Source organism: Heterodontus francisci, chromosome 1, assembly GCF_036365525.1.
Source record: "Heterodontus francisci isolate sHetFra1 chromosome 1, sHetFra1.hap1, whole genome shotgun sequence".
Lineage (NCBI taxonomy): Eukaryota > Metazoa > Chordata > Chondrichthyes > Heterodontiformes > Heterodontidae > Heterodontus > Heterodontus francisci.
Window position 1 is genome coordinate 39,155,541 of NC_090371.1, and position 19,825 is coordinate 39,175,365.

At 43.0% G+C, this 19,825-nt stretch overlaps 1 protein-coding gene across 2 annotated transcripts in view; it reads right to left on the reverse strand.

Moving 5' to 3' along the window:
- The window catches only part of spon2b (spondin 2b, extracellular matrix protein), a 72,222-nt gene that overhangs the window by 16,026 nt on the left and 36,371 nt on the right, over window positions 1–19,825 (reverse strand). Inside the window, exons 1-2 of one of the 2 annotated variants that reach the window (XM_068044551.1) lie at window positions 11,574–11,791; window positions 10,894–11,131 (exon numbers count right to left, since the gene is read on the reverse strand). In XM_068044551.1, the coding sequence (XP_067900652.1) occupies window positions 10,894–11,104 (211 nt within the window). In that variant the 5' untranslated portion in view covers window positions 11,105–11,131; window positions 11,574–11,791. Of the gene's footprint in view, window positions 1–10,893; window positions 11,132–11,573; window positions 11,792–19,825 lie in introns of those variants that run through there. The other variant, XM_068044633.1, reaches the window with a different exon arrangement.

The following is a 19,825-nucleotide window of genomic DNA, read 5'->3' on the forward strand; positions in this document are numbered from 1 at the left end:
TAGAAGAGTTTAAAAATTTAATCCCTCCAGTAGTGAGAACTCATGCAGATAACCTGAAAGTTTTAAAAGCCAGGCACGCAGCGTAAATTGCTGATGATTTTGAGCTTGTGAATAAGCCTAAATCTTTTGTCTATCACCTCCAAACATCCGAGAAGGATAGATGGTAGGAGAGTGAAAGGAAGGCAAGTAGCCAGGAACAAGAAGGAACAGCTGGGAACGCCACAGGAGCCCCTCCTCAGGCAGGTGCTGAGGGTAGAAGTCAGGTCTGCAAGCCGAAGTGTTATTATTACCACAAGGTGGGACATCTTAGTTCAGAATGCTGGAGGTTGCGAGGTAAACCCATGGGACTTGTTGGGGTATACAAAGCTAATGCAGAGAAAGAGGCTCTGACTGAGTGTACAGCAGACCATGCTGTAGCTTTAATGGCATCTGTAAAACTAGACTTAAAAACTAAGGTGAGTAGGAGTTAAGAATAAGATATCTAAAAGTTATAATGAATTTTTGTCAAAGGCAAAAGTAAATCCAAATCCAAGTGAAGCAGGCAAACCTTTTGTTATACTTGGGGATACAGGAGCAACCCAAACTCTTTTTGCTGGGGAAAGGTATACAGTTTCCGCCAGAGAGCGTACTGAATGCTAAAGTTTTAGTTAATGGAACTGGTGGGGAATACATACCTGTACCTTTATATAGAGTGCACCTAGAGTGTCCATAGTTTGCCAGTAAAGGGATTTGACCTACTCCTAGGAAATGATTTGGCCAGAGCAAATGTATCAATTTCTCCCAAAGAAACCAAGTGAAGTTAAAGAAATGGAACAATTACAAGAACAAGTTCCAGGAATATTTCCTGCGTGTGTTGTAACCCGAGCAATGGCTAAACAAGTTCCATTGTTGGAGATAAAATTGGCAGCACAAACAGATAGCCAAGTATCTGAAACTTTCTTTGGGGATTTGGATAATCCAAATGAGATGTTTAACAAATCTTCTATAATTGCAGTACAGCAAGCTGATCCAGAGTTACATAGAATAGCGTAGTCGGCTCTGACAGAAGCTGAGGCAAAACAAGTTCCAGAGGCTATCAAGTTGAAGGCAGGGTTCCGAGGAGGAATTGGAGACTGCCTCATAGACCTGTGGGCTAAGACTGGACGGTTGTTCAACAGATAGTGGTACCACCTAAATATCACCAGGATTAGCAGATGACATTCCTCTAGCAGGACATATGGGGATTTGGAAGACCAAATCACATATAAGTCAACATTATTACTGAAGTAATTTTGTAGGACATGCCATACATGCAAAATGGTGGGAAAACCGCAACCTACCATAAAACTGGCACCACTAATTTCCTTACCAGTTATTGAGGAACCATTTAGTAGGGTATTGGTAGACTGTGTAGGACCCTTGCCAAAAATAAAAGCAGGACATCAAATATATACTTACTATCATGGATATGGCTACTCGATTTCCAGAGGCCATTCCTTTGAGGACAATTACTGCTAAAGTAGTAGTAGGGAAGTTACCACTTGAAGTTCAATCAGATCAAGGTTCTAATTTCATGTCTAAAATATTTCAAGAGGTTATGGGTAATTTGGGTATTAAACAGTTAAAATCTTCACGATATCACCCACAGACACAGGGAGCTTTAGAGATGTACCATCAAACTCCCAAAACAATGATTAGAGCATACCGTCACGAATATCCGCATGACTGGGATAAAGGGCTAGATTTTCTTTGCCACCAGAGATTCACCAAATGAGTCTACAGGTGTTAGACCTTTCGAATTGGTTTACAGGCATGAAACAGGAGGTCCTCTGAAACTCATAAAGGACAGGTTCTTAGAACAAAGGAATGAATCTTCGATACTAGACTATGCATCTGTGTTCCGGGAAAAGCTCATGAAAGCTTGCAATGTGGCTCAGGAACATCTAAAAGCATCCCAAGCCAATATGAAAAAATGGGCAGACAAGAATGCAAAGACTGGAAATTTTCAACCAGGGGATGAAGTACTGGTGTTACTGTTACAGGGTGAACCATTAAAAGCACAGTTCAGTGGTCCATATAAAGTGATAAAAAGAGTGGGTAAGGTAAATTACTCGATTGACACCGCTGATCGCCAGAAAAAGAATCGGCTGTGCCATATCAATATGTTAAAACAATATTATTGCAGGAAGGAGGATAAGTCAATACAGGTATGTCAGGTAATGAGGACTGTTGAGAAAGAAAAGAATTGTGAGGATGAGGCAGAAGGAGGCCTGGACAATTCTCAGCTTGAACCTCCTACTATTCAGTTAGCGAATACAAAATGACTAGGAAAATTGGACAACATGCTTTTGAACTTAGATGCGGAATAACATGAAGACCTAATAAGGCTTCTCACAACATTTAAAAGAGTCTGTAGGGATAAGCCAGGATGTACAACCTTAGCCACACATGATGTGGATATTGGGGAATCGGTTCCTTTAAAACAGCATCCTTACTGCTTAAGTCCAGACAAATAGGCTGAAGTAAAAGCAGAAATCCAATACATACTGGAAAGCAACTTAATTAAACCTAGTCAAAGCAGCTGGAGTTCACCAATAGTATTGGTGCCTAAACCTGATGGGTGATCTCGACTTTGCATAGACGACAGAAATGTCAATGCGGTAATGTTACAACCGACCATTCCAGTCAAAGCCCCCAATCAAAATATACGATTCTGATTGTGGTGGGAGAAACACACTGTTAATTCAAACAAAAAGAACAAAGAACAAAGAACAGTACAGCACAGGAACAGGCCATTCGGCACTCCAAGTCTGCGCCGATCTTGATGCCTGCCTAAACTAACACCTTCTGCACTTCCAGGGCCCATATCCCTCTATTCCCTTCCTATTCATATATTTGTCAAGATGTCTCTTAAACGTCGCTATCGTACCTGCTTCCACCACCTCCCCTGCCAGCAAGTTCCAGGCACTCACCACCCTCTGTGTAAAGAACTTGCCTCGCACATCCCCTCTAAACTTTGCCCCTCGCACCTTAAACCTATGTCCCCTAGTAACTGACTCTTCCACCCTGGGAAAAAGCTTCTGACTATCCACTCTGTCCATGCTGCTCATAACTTTGTAAACCTCTATCATGTCGCCCCTCCACCTGAATCGTTCCAGTGAAAACAATCCGAGTTTTTCCAACCTCTCCTCATAGCTAATGCCCTCCAGACCAGGCAACATCCTGGTAAACCTCCTCTGTACCCTCTCCAAAGCCTCCACGTCCTTCTGGTAGTATTCAATCCCGTCCCTCCACAGATCACCTAACATATCATTTTTAAACTTTCCAAATTAAAGACCCAGCCAAATTGTACTATCTATTAACCCCTGAATGAGGCTAACCAAACCAGGTGTCTTTAAATCAACAAATTAACTGTTTAATTAGAAAAACTAAATTCTTAAACACTATGAAGATGTAAACAACACTTAAAATAGAAAAAATTAGAGTCCTTGCAAATTTACAATCCAATGTTGCTTGAAGTCCTCACAGCCGTCCGATAGGGAGAGAAAGGTTCTTCCACAGTAGAACAGCCCATAGTCTAATTCCAGCTGTAAGTAATGCTTTCCTTCCTTCAATGAATTTCAACAATTAACGACTTGCAAACTCTTTTTAAATGAATCAATTTGGCTTTAGAATTTTTGAGGGATAATAGATTGTCCCAGTCTAACTTCCCTTCCTTCAGTTTAAATTACCAGAGATCTCTGTTTCGGCTTGACATATTTTTAGAATTTTGAGAGATAATGATAATTAAACAGACAAAATTCGCTTTCTTCAGTTTAAATGGCAGAGAGCTTTATTTTCAGGTGCTAACACCAGTCTGTGTTCTCTGTTAGAACAGACTGTCTTCAACTAAAAAGCCAGTCCAAAATTGAATTGTAACAAATGTATTGCATGATTCTCAATCCAAGTGGTTGTATCCATGGTAACGAGAATGCACCCTTTGAATCGCGGTCTCTGAATGGCTGTATCCAAGGCAACGAAAATGCACCTTCTCGGTAACTCCAGAGACCTGCTGGTTCTTAAAGCAGTACTGATCCTTTGCAAGCCTTAAAGGTAATCCGCATATTCCCGGGGGAAAAAAAACTACAGGACCATGACAGTAACGAAGGCAGACTCATACCCAATTCCTCATTTAGAAGACTGCATTGAGAGTGGGCAGTGTCATATTTCCTACCAAGGTAGATTTGTTAAAGGGATACTGGCAAGTTCCTTTGACACCTCGAGCTAAAGAAATATCAGCTTTTGTCACACTTTTGTCTTTATCAAGCAACTTTTCAGAGATTAATGAATCAGGTGGTAGCCAGTGTTCCCAACAGTGTAGTGTATCTTGATGATGTATATCTATAGTAACACTTGGAAAGAACACTTAAAACAGCTAGAAACTTTACTTAAAAAGTTACAAGCCGCTGATTTAGTGGTAAATCTGGCAAAAAGCGAATTCAGAAAAACAAGAGTGACCTACCTCGGACATATAGTGGGGCAAGGACAAGCATAGCCAAGAATGGCAAAAGTACAAACCTTAGTGGAGTTCCCTATTTCCAAGACTAAACATGAAATCATAAGGATTTTGGGGATGTGTGGTTTCTACAGAAAGTTTGTACCGAATTTTAGTGATGTAGCTGCTCCAGTAACCGATTTGCTACAGAAAAAGAAAACCAAAGTAGTATGGTCAGGTGAATGCCAGGCAGATTTTGAAAAGCTAAAGGCAATCTTAACTAGACTGTTCCAAATTTTGATAAACTCTTCAAGGTAGCGATTGATACTAGTGACCTGGGTGTTGGTGCAGTCTTATTGCAGGATGAATAATCAGGCATAGAAAAACCAGTAGGGTACGTCTCAAAAAAATTGAATTGCCACCAAAAGAAGTATTCCACCATGGAAAAAGAAACATTTGGCTATTTGCTGGCTATAAAACATTTCGAAGTATATGTCCACCAAGACTACAAAGAAACACTAATATACACTGACCATAACCCATTAACGTTTGTGGAAAAATTTAAAAATCAAAATGCCAGAATATTCAGATGGAGTTTATTGCTACAGCCTTATCATTTGAAAATTGTAACTATTTCGGGAAAAAAACAATGTTATCACCTATGCTTTGTCACCAATTTAACCTTGTTGAGTTGCATGAGCAACAATGGTACAAAGCAAAATTGTGTTAATTACCAGTAGAGTGAATGCGAAGATAGGTTAAAAATGTTTTTTTCAATTTCGGTTTTACATTGTACTGAAATGCATTCAAGAATGGCGTTTCATTTCACCAAGGGCAGAGGTATCACGAAAGTTTTGTATTTTTAAAACAAAATAAGAGGTCTGTGTGCCTTTAAGACTGAGAAAAAGGGCTTTCTGTGAACAGTGACTGCTGAGACTTGGTGTTTGAAGTAAACAGGCTGTGAAACTCATATCCAAGTGACCGGGCGAGTTACAACTGTCTTGTGACATGGTCACTGTTGCAAGCTTTTAGGTTCAGTTTTGGCAGAGTGAAACAGACCAGGGAGCTATGAGCAGCTAAAAGCCAGTTGTGCTGGCAGACCAGGAAAAGAACTCTCCCTGAAAGAAAGACTTGTCTCTCTTGCGAAAAAAAAGGAATCTTACATTTGAGTTGGGACTGCTATCTACCTGGTGAGAGAAAAGACCCCTGGAGAGAGGAAACACCCAGAGAAAGAGGAGTTGCTGCTGTCTGTGGAGAAAGGCTCCTTTGCTGAGATGAAGCCTGCATTGTTAAAGGTAGTAAAATTCATATTGTCTCCAGTCTCTGGAAAATTTCTGCCTCAAGAGTGAGTTCTTTTTTATTCATTCATGTGATGTGGGCGTCATTGGCCAGGCCAGCATTTATTGACCTTGAGAAGGTGGTGGTGAGTGCCTTCTTGAACTGCTGCAGTCCATGTGGGGTAGGTACACCCACAGTGCTGTTAGGAAGGGAGTTCCGGATTTTGACCCAGCGACAGTGTGGCTTGGAGGGGAACGTGCAGGTGGTGGTTTTCCCATGCATCTGCTGCTCTTGTCTTTCTAGGTGGTAGAGGTCGCGGGTTTGTAAGGTGCTGTCTAAGGAGCCTTGGTGCATTGCTGCAATGCATCTTGTATATGGTACACACTGCTGCCACTGTGCACCGGTGGTGGAGGCAGTGAATGTTTGTGTATGGGGTGCCAATCAAGCGGGCTGCTTTGTCCTGGATGATGTCAAGCTTCTTGAGTGTTGTTGGAGCTGCACCCGTCCAGGCAAGTGGAGAGTATTCCATCACACTCCTGACTTTTGCCTTGTAGGTGGTGGACAGGCTTTGGGGAGTCAGGTGAGTTACTCGCTGCAGCATTCCTAGCCTCTGACCTGCTCTTGTAGCCACGGTATTTATATGGCTACTCCAGTTCAGTTCCTGGTAAATGGTAACCCCAGGATGTTGATCGTGGGAGATTCAGCGAACGCAATGCCATTGAATGTCAAGGGGATATGGTTAGATTCTCTCTTGTTGGAGATGGTCATTGCCTGGCACTTGTGTGGCACGAATGTTACTTGCCACTTATCAGCCCAAGCTTGGATATTGTCCAGGTCTTGCTGCATTTCTACACAGACTGCTTCAGTATGAGGAATCGCGAATGGTGCGGAACATTGTGCAGTCATCAGCGAACATACCCACTCTGACCTTATGATTGAAGGAAGGTCATTGATGAGGCAGCTGAAGATGATTGGGCCTAGGACACTACCCTAAGGAACTCCTGCAGTGATGTCCTGGAGCTGAGATGTTTGACCTCCAACAACCACGGCCATCTTCCTTTGCGCTAGGTATGACTCCAGCCAGCCGAGAGTTTCCCCCTGATTCCCATTGACTCCAGTTTTGCTAGGGCTCCTTGATCTCATACTCGGTCAAATGCTGCCTTGATGTCAAGGGCAGTCACTCTCACCTCACCTCTTGAGTTCAGCTCTTTTGTCCATGCTTGAACCAAGGCTGTAATGAGGTCAAGAGCTGAGTGGCCCTGACGGAACCCAAACTGAGCATCACTGAGCAGGTTATTGCTAAGCAAGAACTGCTTGATAATACTGTTGATGACACCTTCCATCACTTTACTGATGATTGAGAGTAGATTGATGGGGTGATAATTGGCCAGGTTGGACTTGTCCTGCATTTGTGCTAACTGGGCAATTTTCCACATTGCCGGATAGATGCCAGTGTTGTAGCTGTACTGGAACAGCATGGTAGGGGTATGGAAAGTTGTGGAGCACAGGTCTTCAGTACTATTACCGGAATATTGTCAGGGCCCATAGTCTTTGCAGTATCCAGTGCCTTCAGTCGTTTCTTGATATCACGTGGGGTGAATCGAATTGGCTGAAGACTGGCATCTGTGATGCTGGGGAGCTCTTGAGAAGGCTGAGATGTATAATCCATTCGGCACTTCAGACTGAAGATTGTTGCAAATGCTTCAGCCTTATCTTTTGCACCGATGCGCTGGGCTCCCCAATCATTGAGGATGGGGATATTTGTGGAACCACTTCCTCCAGATAGTTGTTTATTTGTGCACCACCATTCACGACTGGATGTGACAGGACTGCAGAGCTTAGATCTGATCCTTTGGTTATGGGATCACTTAGCTCTGTCTATCGCAGGCTGCTTATGCTCCTTGGCATGCAAGTAGTCCTGGGTTGTAGCTTCACCAGGTTGACACCTCATTTTGAGGTATTCCTGGTACTGCTCCTGCCATGCCTTCCTGCACTTTTCATTGAACCTGAGTTCTGTTGCATTTTGTGTTTTTTAAGAGATCCTGAAATTTCAAGAATGTTTCTACTGTTAAGACTGCTACTTTAAAATGTAAGTAGACTTGTTGCTACACTTTTGCTGAAAGATATGTATGACGCTTGCTGCAGACGAATTTCCTTGAATGCCTACCCATCACAAACTGTTCATTATTTTCACCTGGAGAACTTCGAGTGGCATCCGACTATTTGACTCTGGGACACCTCACCAATCCAGAACTATCCTACCAGACAGTGACAATTAATTATTTTATCATTCCTAAGAAACAGTTGCAACTTAAAACAACCTTTCAAAACCGGTTAACTGTTGGTTTTTGAATGTCATGTGTGTGCACGAGGCTTAGGAAGATCAAGGAGTTATAAAATCTTTTCATGCATATAAATTTATCCCACTATTGTTTAAGATTTTAGCTTATTAATAAATATTTAATTCTGTTGTTTAAAGAAACCTGGTTTGGTGTGCTTTATTATGGGGATAAATAAAGTGTTTAATTCGGCTGATTTTCCAGTAGGTGAGGAACTTTACTAATATGCTGTGACCTGTGGAGTAGTGGGACTGAATTAACAGTGCATTACTCCCGCCTTGGTTGTAACAATATTTAAATGAAGGTCCCATCGCTCAGCAGCAGCGGGGGGGAGGGCTGCACCAAGGCCTTGCCGCTGCCGGTAAAATGCGGTGGGGCCTTCCCGACATTGGGGGTCATGGTGGGCCTCTCCTGGAAGAATTCTTCGGGCCCACCCACCATAACCCCCGATATTGGAGGACTGGTAAAATTCAGCCCAAGATGTGAGATATTTTTGACCTTTAAAAGTAGCTCTCTGGAGAGAGAGAGAGAAGGGGAATCAGAGAGAGAGAGAGAGATCAGAACAAACATCATGAAAGCCTGTCCAGCTGAGAGCTGGGAGAAATCCAGCAAAAGTCAAAGAAGGTACACTATTGTGAATTCTACAATTTAACTTGTGCAGAAAAGAGCTGGAAGTGATTCCCCCGTCTCCAGACTGAAATCTCAACCAACAAAGAAATTTCCAACCAACTCAGGCCTGCAACTTTAAAAGAGAAATTGACCTCTGAGAAGATTGAACAGGTTTACCGTGAACCCCGAACACCTACCTCACTTTAAACCATTTACCCCTTTTCCTCTCTACCGTTTCCTTATGTGTGTGCGAGTGAATGCATGAGTGGGTGTGGTTGCGACAATTTCGGGAATGAATATTGCTCAATAAATAGCTAATCTTCTGTTTTAAACCTACAAGAAAACCTGATGCTGTCTGTTTATTTGACAAATAATACATAAAGGGGTTAAAAGCCCTAGTAACAAAAACACTTGCTGCTGTCAGTTGGGAGTTGAACAATGGGAACCCCCTTACCACCTGGCCATAAGAGTGATCATATATGAAAACCAGAATAAACTGCATTTGCTGGCAAAAGGTAATAACCCTATCAGCAAACATGTCTTTCCCACCACCCCCACTAATTTATATCAACTAACAAACTTCTGGACTTAAAATGCAACCAGTATGTCAGGGTGCACAAGTGATAAACGTAAAGCATTTTCTCCTACTTTAAAAAGATACAAAAATACAGTCATAAGCAAGATAAAAGTAAAAATATTTTCAGTGAACATCACAAGTGTGGATGCTCTGATAATTCACACCTGATTTAATGGTCACCTAGAACTAGAAAAAAAAGTATCTCACTCCTCGACTTGCATTTTTAAAGCAAATTCTGTGTATCCATCCAACAATATTTTTGGATATTGAAAAGAAAAGCCTTGAATTTCTGAAAGAGATCCCAGAAAAAGCCTTGGGATGTTAGAGATTCACTTAACCCAATGTGATGCACCAGAGGTGAAAGCAAGAACGAACAAGGTTAGGCAACCCAATTCACATTGAGACATTGGACTAAAATAATAAATTAACAGTGAAATCCCGGGGCAAACACGGCCACAGGAAGAGATAGACAGAAACAAAGCGAGGTACAAATATGGGAAGGGAAGGATGGAAATGCACAGAGATCGTCTGTCTTAATAGCTTTAATTTTAGAGTCTGAGAGTAGAGATGCTACATAGAAATTCCCATGACAATGTAATGAAAAAGAAAGATTTGCTTTTATATAGCACCTTTCATGACCTCAGACAAAGCACTTTACAGCCAATGAAATACTTTTTAAGTGTAGTCACTGTTGTAATGTAGAAAATGCAACTGGCAATTTGTGCACAGAAAGTTCCCACAAACAGTAATGTGATAAGCACCAGGTAATCTAGTTTTTTGTGATGTTTGACAGATAAATATTGGCCAGGTCACCAGGGATAACTCTCCTGCTCTTCGAAATAGTGCCATGAGACCTTTTACCTCCACATGAGACAGCAGACCAGACCTCGATTTCAACGTCTTATCCGAAAGGCGGCACCTCTGACAGTGCAGCATTCCGGAGCAGTCCCATCCTGTGCCCCGGGGGTCATTGGGTTGATGGTTGTACGAAATGTTAGTTACTGTACTTTTTGTTCTTTTAAAGAAAGCCATCCAGAGCAATAAGTAGTCTTCTGGTTGATAAAAAGCAACTAACGTTATATTACAACTTGCACCATGACAAAGGAGTCATTAAAATTGCAGTATTCATAAAATAACAGTGCGGCTGGAAATAAGGGGAACATTTTTCTCGAGGATTATATTCATCCTTCGGCCGATTAAAGAAGAACTCATTAGTTCTCAACACTCACGTACGTTCCTTAAAGTAACAAGCCAGAATGCCGCCTCTTAACGGAGGGCAACTGCGAAAGGGAAACGTTTTCCTTCTCTAAGGTGGTGTCCGCCAGGTGGCAGTGCGATCCCCAAAGAAAGAGTAAATGTTACAAGTCAATTTAAAAAGGAGCAGCGCCCACTTTATTAGGGAAGAAAGTGATCGTTGGGTGAAATTTACATGTCTTCAATTAGAATTGAGGAGGGGGGGGGAAGTTACAGTTAAAAAAAGTTAACTTCAAAACTAATTCTAGCGGCAATCTACCCATCTTTGAGAGGCTCGGCCATAAGTAACATTTGTCAGATTAGTTACATTAAACTTCTTTAAAGTGGTTACAGGTCAGATTGCGCACGCAGTATTTGGAGTTGTCAGCGGTATTCTGACTTACCCATCAACGGGGACCACTGCGCCGGGGGCCGGTAGAGCGGGTACTGCTTGGGGAAAGCGGTGCGGCTCCACTTGCCCGTGAAGATCAGACTGTACTTGGCGCGGCCCCCTGCCGTACACAGAGTCTCCCCGTCTAGGGGCAGGCACCGCACACAGCCCAGCACCGTTACAAAGAGTGTCGCCAAAACTCTCCAGACTTTGCACATCGCCATTACTGTGTCTATGGGGCTTTTTAGGTACTGCAGGAAACAAAAAGGGATTCATTTTATTCAAAAATACATTACTGGATTTTAAAATTAACACTTTACGAAAATGAAAATTACATTTCTGTACTAAAATTACCGCCGTCGCTGACTTGCACTGAACCATATATGTAAACATTTCATTGTTGTGTTGTATTCTATTGCTAAAGTCTAAATTAACTAACAGCTCACACTCTGCTGAAGAGCAAAGACTGGTCTCAATTCACACATTTCAATATTACAGGAGATTAACACAAGGGAGTGTGGAAGAAGAAAATCCCATTTTATAGTAAGTCATTAAACATTTTTTCTCTCAAAAGTACAGAGATTAAGGAGAAAAAAAAAACAGGAAATGCTGGAAATCTAAAAATGATGGAAGCTCTTGTGCAGTTGCACCGTTTTCTCTTCTAATACAAAATGTGCAGCGCTGCATACTCACTGACTGTTGAACGTTGGTGTAATCTGTGAATTGTCACTGCTTGCAGGTGTTGAACTGTGTTGGGACTGGGACCTCTGCAGAAATCGACGGTAACAGCCTGGCTATTTATGCTTCAACGGAGTCCTCGTTAGTCGAGCAATTATTGTAACCTTTCGACCTCACATTTAAGGGTGGGCACACCATATTCATATTTCAAGATATATATATATATATATATATGATATACTCTCGCTTTGTGCGATGTCTTAAAGCATCCTGAATACTGATAGGTCTAAACAAGAGATTGTAAAACGTAAATTACTCAACGCCAATAGATCATCTCTAGTCTGGAGCAGTTAGTTACCGCCTTAAAACTGCCACATTTCTGTTGTCATGCTGTTCTAGGGATATAGAGTTACAAAACTGGCTGCAGGATCTGTGAAGCTGAACAAGTTCCACAGTGAACGTATCAGTTAAATTCTGCACAAAAAAACTACATGTACCTAGAGTTATGGAGTCATGGCGACGCAGAAAGAGGCATTCTGCACACCGAGTCTATGCCAGCTCACTGTAGAGCAATCCATTCGGTCCCATTCCCCCGTTCTAACCCCATAGAAACAAGTCTGTTTCCCTCAAATGCCCATCCAATTTCCTTTTCAAATCATTCATCGTCTCCGCTTCCACTACCCTTGTAGGCAGCAAAACGTTAAATCCAAGGCAATCTCAACTCCAGCAGCCTTGAGTAATGTCTGTAGTTTTTGTTCTGATTTTGGGGACGTTGCAATAATTAGTTTTGAAACGAGATTTTCAGTACATTCATAGTGGGCCGAATGGCCTCCAGCGCGGTATCGCTGCATGAATCTGTATCACTCTATGATTTAGCAGCTTTATTGTCTGAAAACAAGAATAAGAGCAGCAATATAGGCACCTGAACAAGTAACCTGAGCAGCTAGACTGATAGCTCTAGGAATTCGAATGTTAAACTTGTCCATGCTGGCACATCCATAATAATGTGCAAGGAGAGACTGACTGTAATGGCAAATGCGAAGATTGTAGCTTGCATTCACAATCTCCCCAGTTCTCCCCTTCAGCTCCTGAGAGACTGGCTCACCGCGGAATATGGTTCCACAGAGGCCAGCAGTCTGCTGCTCACTCATCTCGCAATTCATCACAAAGGGCATCACATCTCAGCCTGATCTTGTTCTTGACCAACCTTCACAGGTATAGATTTTCCCTGGGAGGGAAGGGGGAGGGAGTAATTGGTGGCGACCAGGAGCTTGTCCCCCCCCCCCCCTCCCCTCCTCCTCCCCCGCGCTAACATGGAGGTCCTGAGACTAATTGTAGGACCTTTAATACAGCTCTGACTGAGACCAGTAAACTGCGCCAGGGATTGTCTGGAATCATACTGTTTATTGCGGGCAGGCTCGGAACCACATCAGAACATTGACTAACCAAACTTTCGTGGGACCTTTAATTCATACCACGTAAACTTTCAATGTGAATCGAAAGCAGGCCATTGAGAATGCTTGGCCTTTAACCTGATTCTAAATCTTCGCCCGATATTCTCAATTACTAAAACAAAAGCAAAATACTGCAGATGCTGGAAATCTGAAATAAAAACAAGAAATACTGGAAATACTCAGCAGGTCTGGCAGCATCTGTGGAGAGAGAAGCAGAGTTAACATTTCAGATCAGTGACCCTTCTTCAGAACTGGCAAATATTAGAAATGTAAAAGGTTATAAGCAAGTAAAGCGGGGGTGGGGCAAGAGATAACAAAGGAGAAGGTGTAGATAGGACAAAGTCACAGGATAGCTGACCAGAAGGTCGTGGAGCAAAGGCAAACAATATGTTAACAGTGTTTATTTATTATTTTTATTTTTTATTTATTTCGAGATACAGCACTGAAACAGGCCCTTCGGCCCACCGAGTCTGTGCCGACCATCAACCACCCATTTATACTTATCCTACACTAATCCTATATTCCTACCACATCCCCACCTGTCCCTATATTCCCCTACCACCTACCTATACTAGGGGCAATTTATAATGGCCAATTTACCTATCAACCTGCAAGTCTTTGGCTGTGAGAGGAAACCGGAGCACCCGGAGAAAACCCACGCTGACACAGGGAGAACTTGCTAGCTCCACACAGGCAGTACCCAGAATTGAACCTGGGTCGCTGTGTTGAAAGACAAAGCATTAGTCCAGATTAGGGTGTTAATGGACTGAAAATTGAACAGCTGCAAGAACCAACATGAAAAAAAGTGGGTAAGCAAACGGAACAAACTAAGATGAAACGAAATAAAACAAACACAAAAAAATGTTTAAAAAGGAAAAAGAAAAAAATAACCAGAAATAAGAGTAAAATGGGGGGCCCGCCATGCTCTGAAATTATTGAACTCAATGTTCAGTCCGGCAGGCTGTAGTGTGCCTGGTCGGTAAATGAGATGCTGTTCCTCGAGCTTGCGTTGATGTTCACTGGAACACTGCAGCAATCCCAGGACAGAGATGAGAGCAGGGGGGACTGTTGAAATGGCAAGCAACCAGAAGCTCGGGGTCCTGCTTGTGGACTGAGCGGAGGTGTTCCGCAAAGCGGTCACCCTGACTGCGTTTGGTCTCCCCAATGTAGAGGAGACCACATTGTGAGCAGCGCATACAGTATACTACATTGAAAGAAGTACAAGTAAATCGCTGCTTCACCTGAAAGGAGTGTTTGGGGCCTGGGATAGTGAGGAGAGAGGAGGTAATTGGGCAGGTATTACATCTCCTGCGATTGCAGGGGAAGGTGCCATGGGAAGGGGACGAGGTGGTGGGGGTAATGGAGGAGTGGACCAGGGTGTCACGGAAGGAATGATCCCTTCGGAATGCTGACAGGGGAAGGGAGGGGAAGATGGGTTTGGTAGTGGCATCACGCTGGAGGTGGCGGAAATGGCAGAGGATGGTCTTTTGGATATGGAGGCTGATGGGGTGGAAAGTGAGGTCAAAGGGAACCCTGTCGCGGTTCTGGGAGGGAGGGGAAGGGGTGAGGGTAGAAGTTCAGGAAATGGGCCGGACACGGTTGAGGACCCTGTCAACCACAGTGGAGGGAATCCTCTGTTGAAGAAAAAGGAAGTCATGGAAAGTAGCATCATCAGAGCGGATACGTCAGAGACAGAGAAACTGGGAGAATGGAATGGAGTCCTTACAGGAGGCAGGGTGTGACGAAGTGTAGTCGAGGTAGCTGTGGGAGTCAGTGGGCTTATAATGGATATTAGTAGACAACCTATTCCCAGAGATGGAGATAGAGAAGTCGAGGAAGGGAAGGGAAGTGTCCGAGATGGACCATGTCAATTACTAAGTCGGACTTTATAAACAAATTAAGAGTTACACGAAGTCCAAGTATCTCTTCCAACTGCTTCGGTTGAGTTGAACCAGTAGAAACAAGGCAGCATGGATCTCGTCTTTAAATTATAAACACAGACTTGTTTTCTTCCTATTCAGTTGAGCTCTCAGGAGACACACAAATGGTAAGTAGCGAATGACGTGACGTTCTCTTTAATAAAGATTGAGATTGGTCGAAAATGTGTTAAATTTATGTCTGTGTGTATGTTATAATTTTAAAACAGTTCTCTGGAGCTAATTTGCACTTTTGGAAAGCAAATCTATGTCCTGGAAGAGATTATATGACCCACTGGGAATTATTAAAATTCATCAGTACCTCTGCTGTTAGTTAACGATGCAGCCATCCCCCTATTTCCCAAAGCAACCCTATACCATGTTACGATTGGCTTCCGCCTTCCCGCTTAACCTGGTCAGTTTCATTCTATCCTGCATGTGTTGAGTGACTCTTGTTGAGGTTTAAAGATTTCTCAGGAAGATGTTTTAAACAGCTTGTTCTGCAAAGTTCTGGCACCTGAACCATCGATCGCTTTGTGTTTGTTTGACTTTCCTTGACATGCGACTTCAACTTAACTCTCAGCGCTAAACTGGGGAAATGGTTGACAATAAAACAAAATGCAAAATGCTGCAGAAATCTGAAATGAAAACAGAAAATATCCAGCAGGTCAGGCAGCATTTGTAGGGGGAAAGAAAGAAACGTTAATGCCTCAGGTCCATGACCTTTCATCAGAACCGGGAAAAATTAGAGATGGAGCAGGTTTTAAGCAAGACTGAGGCTGGGGGTGGGGGGGAGGGGTGGACAAAAGGGAACTTCTGTGGGAGGTTGGAAGGCAGGAAAGATTAAATGACAAAAGAGGATGATGGTGGAAGGCAAAGAGATAGTAATGGGACCAATCAAGAATCAAAAGATGGGTCTAGAGGAGGTGTGAATGGCAACAGCAGAAGGAGTACCAGCACCTGCTGTCTGAAAAAAGTGGTTATGATCTAAAATTGTTGAAGCCAATATATGAACATACATACAACATACGAATTAGGGGCAGAAGTAGGCCATTCAGCCTCTCGAGCCTGCTCCGCTATTCAATAAGATCATGGCTAATCTGTTTGTGTCTTGAACTCCACACTCCCAACTACCCCCAATAACCTTTGATTCCCTTGCCTAAAGATAACCTAAAATATATAAAATAAAAAATATTCAATGACCCAGCCTCCTTCACCTTCTGAAGCAGAGAGTTCCAAAGTCGCACAACTCTATGAGAGAAAAACATTCTCCTCATCTCTGTCCTAAAAGGGCGACCCCTAATTTTAAAACAGTTCCCCCTAGTTCTGGACTCCCCCACAAGAGGACGCATCCTCTCCACATCCACCTCATCAAGACCATTCAGGATCTTATAAATTTCAATCAAGTCTCTCCTCACTCTTCTAAATTCCAGTGAAAACAAGCCCAGTCTGTCCAACCTTTCCTCACAAGACAACCAGAAGGCTGTAAAGTACATAATCGAAAGATGAGGTGTTCCTCAAGCTTACATTGAACTTCATTGGAACAGTGTAGGGGGCTGAGGACAGAGACGTCACAGTGGGATGAAGAATTAAAATCACAGGCTGTTCAGCAAATCAATCACCCAATCTCTGTTTGCCTCCTCAATGTAGAGCAAGCTGCATGTGAGCAGCAAATATAGTATACTGAATTGAAAGAAATACAAGTAAATCATTGTTTCACCTGGAAGGAGGGTTTAGGGCCCTGGGAAAGGAGGAGGTAAAAGGGCAGGTGTTGCATTTACTGCTCTTGCATGGGACGGTGCCATGGGAAGGGGAGTGGGTGTTGGGTTGACTAAGGAGTGTACCAGGGTGTCGCGCAGGAAATGGTCTCTTCAGAATGCTGAAAAGGAAGGAGAGGGGAGGATGCATTTGGTGGTGGTATCATTCTGAAGGTGGCGGAAATGGCAGAGGATCATCTGTTGAATGTGGAGGTTGTTTGGGTGGAAGGTGAGGACAAAGGAAACCCTATTGTGGTTCTGGGAGGGAAGGAAAGGGTGAAAGCAAAAGTGATGGAAATAGGATGGACATGGTCGAGGGCCCTGTTAACCATAGTGGAGGGTAATCCTTGCTTGAGGAAAAAGGAAGACATGTCAGAGGCACTGATGTGGAAGGTGGTATTGTCAGAACAGATGTGATGGAGATGGAGAAACTTGGAGAATGGAATAGAGGCTTTACAGGTCGTGTATTTGTAGGAAATTGTAATCAAAGTAGCTGTGGGAGTCAGTGGACTTTTAGAAAATATTGATTGACAGCCTAGCTAAAGAAATGGAGATAAAGCAAAGTGAAGAGTTGGAGATTGACCATGTGAAGGGAGCAGTGGAATTTGAAAGAAACATTAATGAAATGATCTAGTTCAGGGTGAGACCCAAATTGGCACCAATACAATCAATCATCAGTGTACTAGAAAAAGAGGTAATGGAGGGGACCTGTGTGGGACTGGAACAAGAAAGAGCAGACATAGCTAGGACACATAAGGATTGCCATGGCAACACCTTCTATTTGGAGGAAGTGTGGAGTCAAAGGACAAGATTTTCAAAGTAAGTTTTACACATTGGCAGTCTGCAAAATGTCATTCCTAATGGTCTTAGTTTTGGAGGCATTGTGAGATCCCAATAATTAACACACTTATTATACCATCACAAGATATATCCATGTATTAGATAATTTTGTTTGTGCAATTATTATTGCAGAAGTTGAAATAAATGTGGCACGAAAAGATTGGATGCAGGTAAAAATTAACAGTGAAATCATATGTCAGAATAAAGCACGTAAGGTGAGGTGAGAATGACTGCCCTTGACATCAAGGCAGCATTTGATTGAGTATGGCATCAAGGAGCCCTAACAAAATGAGGTCAGTGGGAATCAGGGGGAAAACCCTCTGCTGGCTGGAGTCATACCTAGCGCAAAGGAAGATAGTTGTGGTTGTTGGAGGTCAATCATCTGAGCTCCAAGACATCACTGCAGGAGTTCCTCAGGGTAGTGTCCTAGGCTCAACCATCTTCAGCTGCTTCATCAATGACCTTCCTTCAGTCATAAGGTCAGAAGTGGGGATGTTTGCTGATGACTGCACAATGTTCAGCACCATTCGTGACTCCTCAGAAACTGAAGCAGTCTGTGTAGAAATGCAGCAAGACCTGGACAATATCCAGGCTTGGGCTGATAAGTGGTAAGTAACATTCACGCCATACAAGTGCCAGGCAATGATCATCTCCAACAAGAGAGAATCTAACCCTCTTCCCTTGACATTCAATGGCCTTGCGATCGCTGTATCCCCCACTATCAACATCCTAGGGGCTACCATTGACCAGAAACTGAACTGAAGTAGCCATATAAATATCATGACTACAAGAATAGGTCAGAGGCTAGGAATCCTGCAGCGAGTAACTCACCTCCTGACTCCCCAAAGCCTGTCCACCATCTACAAGGCACAAGTCAGGAGTGTGATGGAATACTCTCCACTTGCCTGGATGGGTGCAGCTCCAACAACACTCAAGAAGCTCGACACTATCCAGGACAAAGCCACCCGCTTGATTGGCACCCCATCTACAAACATTCACTCCCTCCACCACCAATGCACAGTGGCAGCAGTGTGTACCATCTACAAGATGCACTGCAGCAATGCACCAAGGCTCCTTAAACAACACCTTCCAAACCCGCGACCTCTACCAACTAGAAGGACAAAGGCAGCAAATGCATGGGAACACCACCACCTGCCAGTTCCCCTCCAAGTCACACACCATTCTGACTTGGAACTATATCGCCGCTCCTTCACTGTCACTGGGTCAAAATCCTGGAACTCCCTTCCTAACAGCACTGTGGGTGTACCTACCCCCCATGGACTGCAGCGGTTCAAGAAGGCCTTCAGCTCACCACTACCTTCTCAAGGGCAATTAGGGATGGGCAATAAATGCTGTCCTAGCCAGCGATGCCGACATCCCATGAATGAATAATAAAAAAAACATAAACATCATGAGTGACAATAGCAGGAATTGTGGGACACTTCAACATGCCCCCCTTTCCCTATTACATTGATATAATGCAGTGTGCTATCAGTATACATACTTACAAAGATTTCATTTGATATTTCTCAATGGTCAACACTTGCCTTGCCTCATGTATTGGAATGCGTTATCTGAATGCGTGTTGGATTCAACAGTAACTTTCAAAAGGGAATTAGATAAACACTTAAAAAGGAAACATTTGCAGGATTATGGGGAAAGAGCAGGGAAGTGGGATTAATTGGTAGCTCTTTCAGAGAGCTGGCACAGGCAGGATGGGCTGAATCCTTCTAAACTGTATGATTTATAATTCTATGATTTCTGCCTCAAGATTGTGAGTTTGTGAGATCGTGCAGTACTGAGGGATGGCTGCATTGTCAGAGGTGCTGTCTTTTGGACGAGACTCCAAACCAACTCCAGTTGGAAAATAAAGATCCAGTGAAAGCACTCAATGAAAAGCAAAGGGTTCTCCTGGTATCCTGGATAACATTCAACTCCCAGCAAATACTACCAAAAAAGCTGATCAACTGATCATTAGTTTTATTAATGTTAGTGGGATCTTGCCAAGTATAATATGGCTGCCCTGTTTTCCTTCATATTAATTGTTTTTTCAAAGGAATTCATCATATATAAAGTATTTTAGGACAGCGTGAGAGACATGGTAATGTGCTAGATAAATGCAAATTCATTTTTGTTAGAAGTGCTGGGCATTGACTGTTCAGATATGGGGGAAAAATTGAAGTGTCAAGAATCAAGACCAATAACACCTGCATTTATAGAGTACCTTTAACATCATAAAATTTCCCAAGATATTTCACAGGAGTGTTACCAAACAAAACTTGACACCAAGCCACATAAAG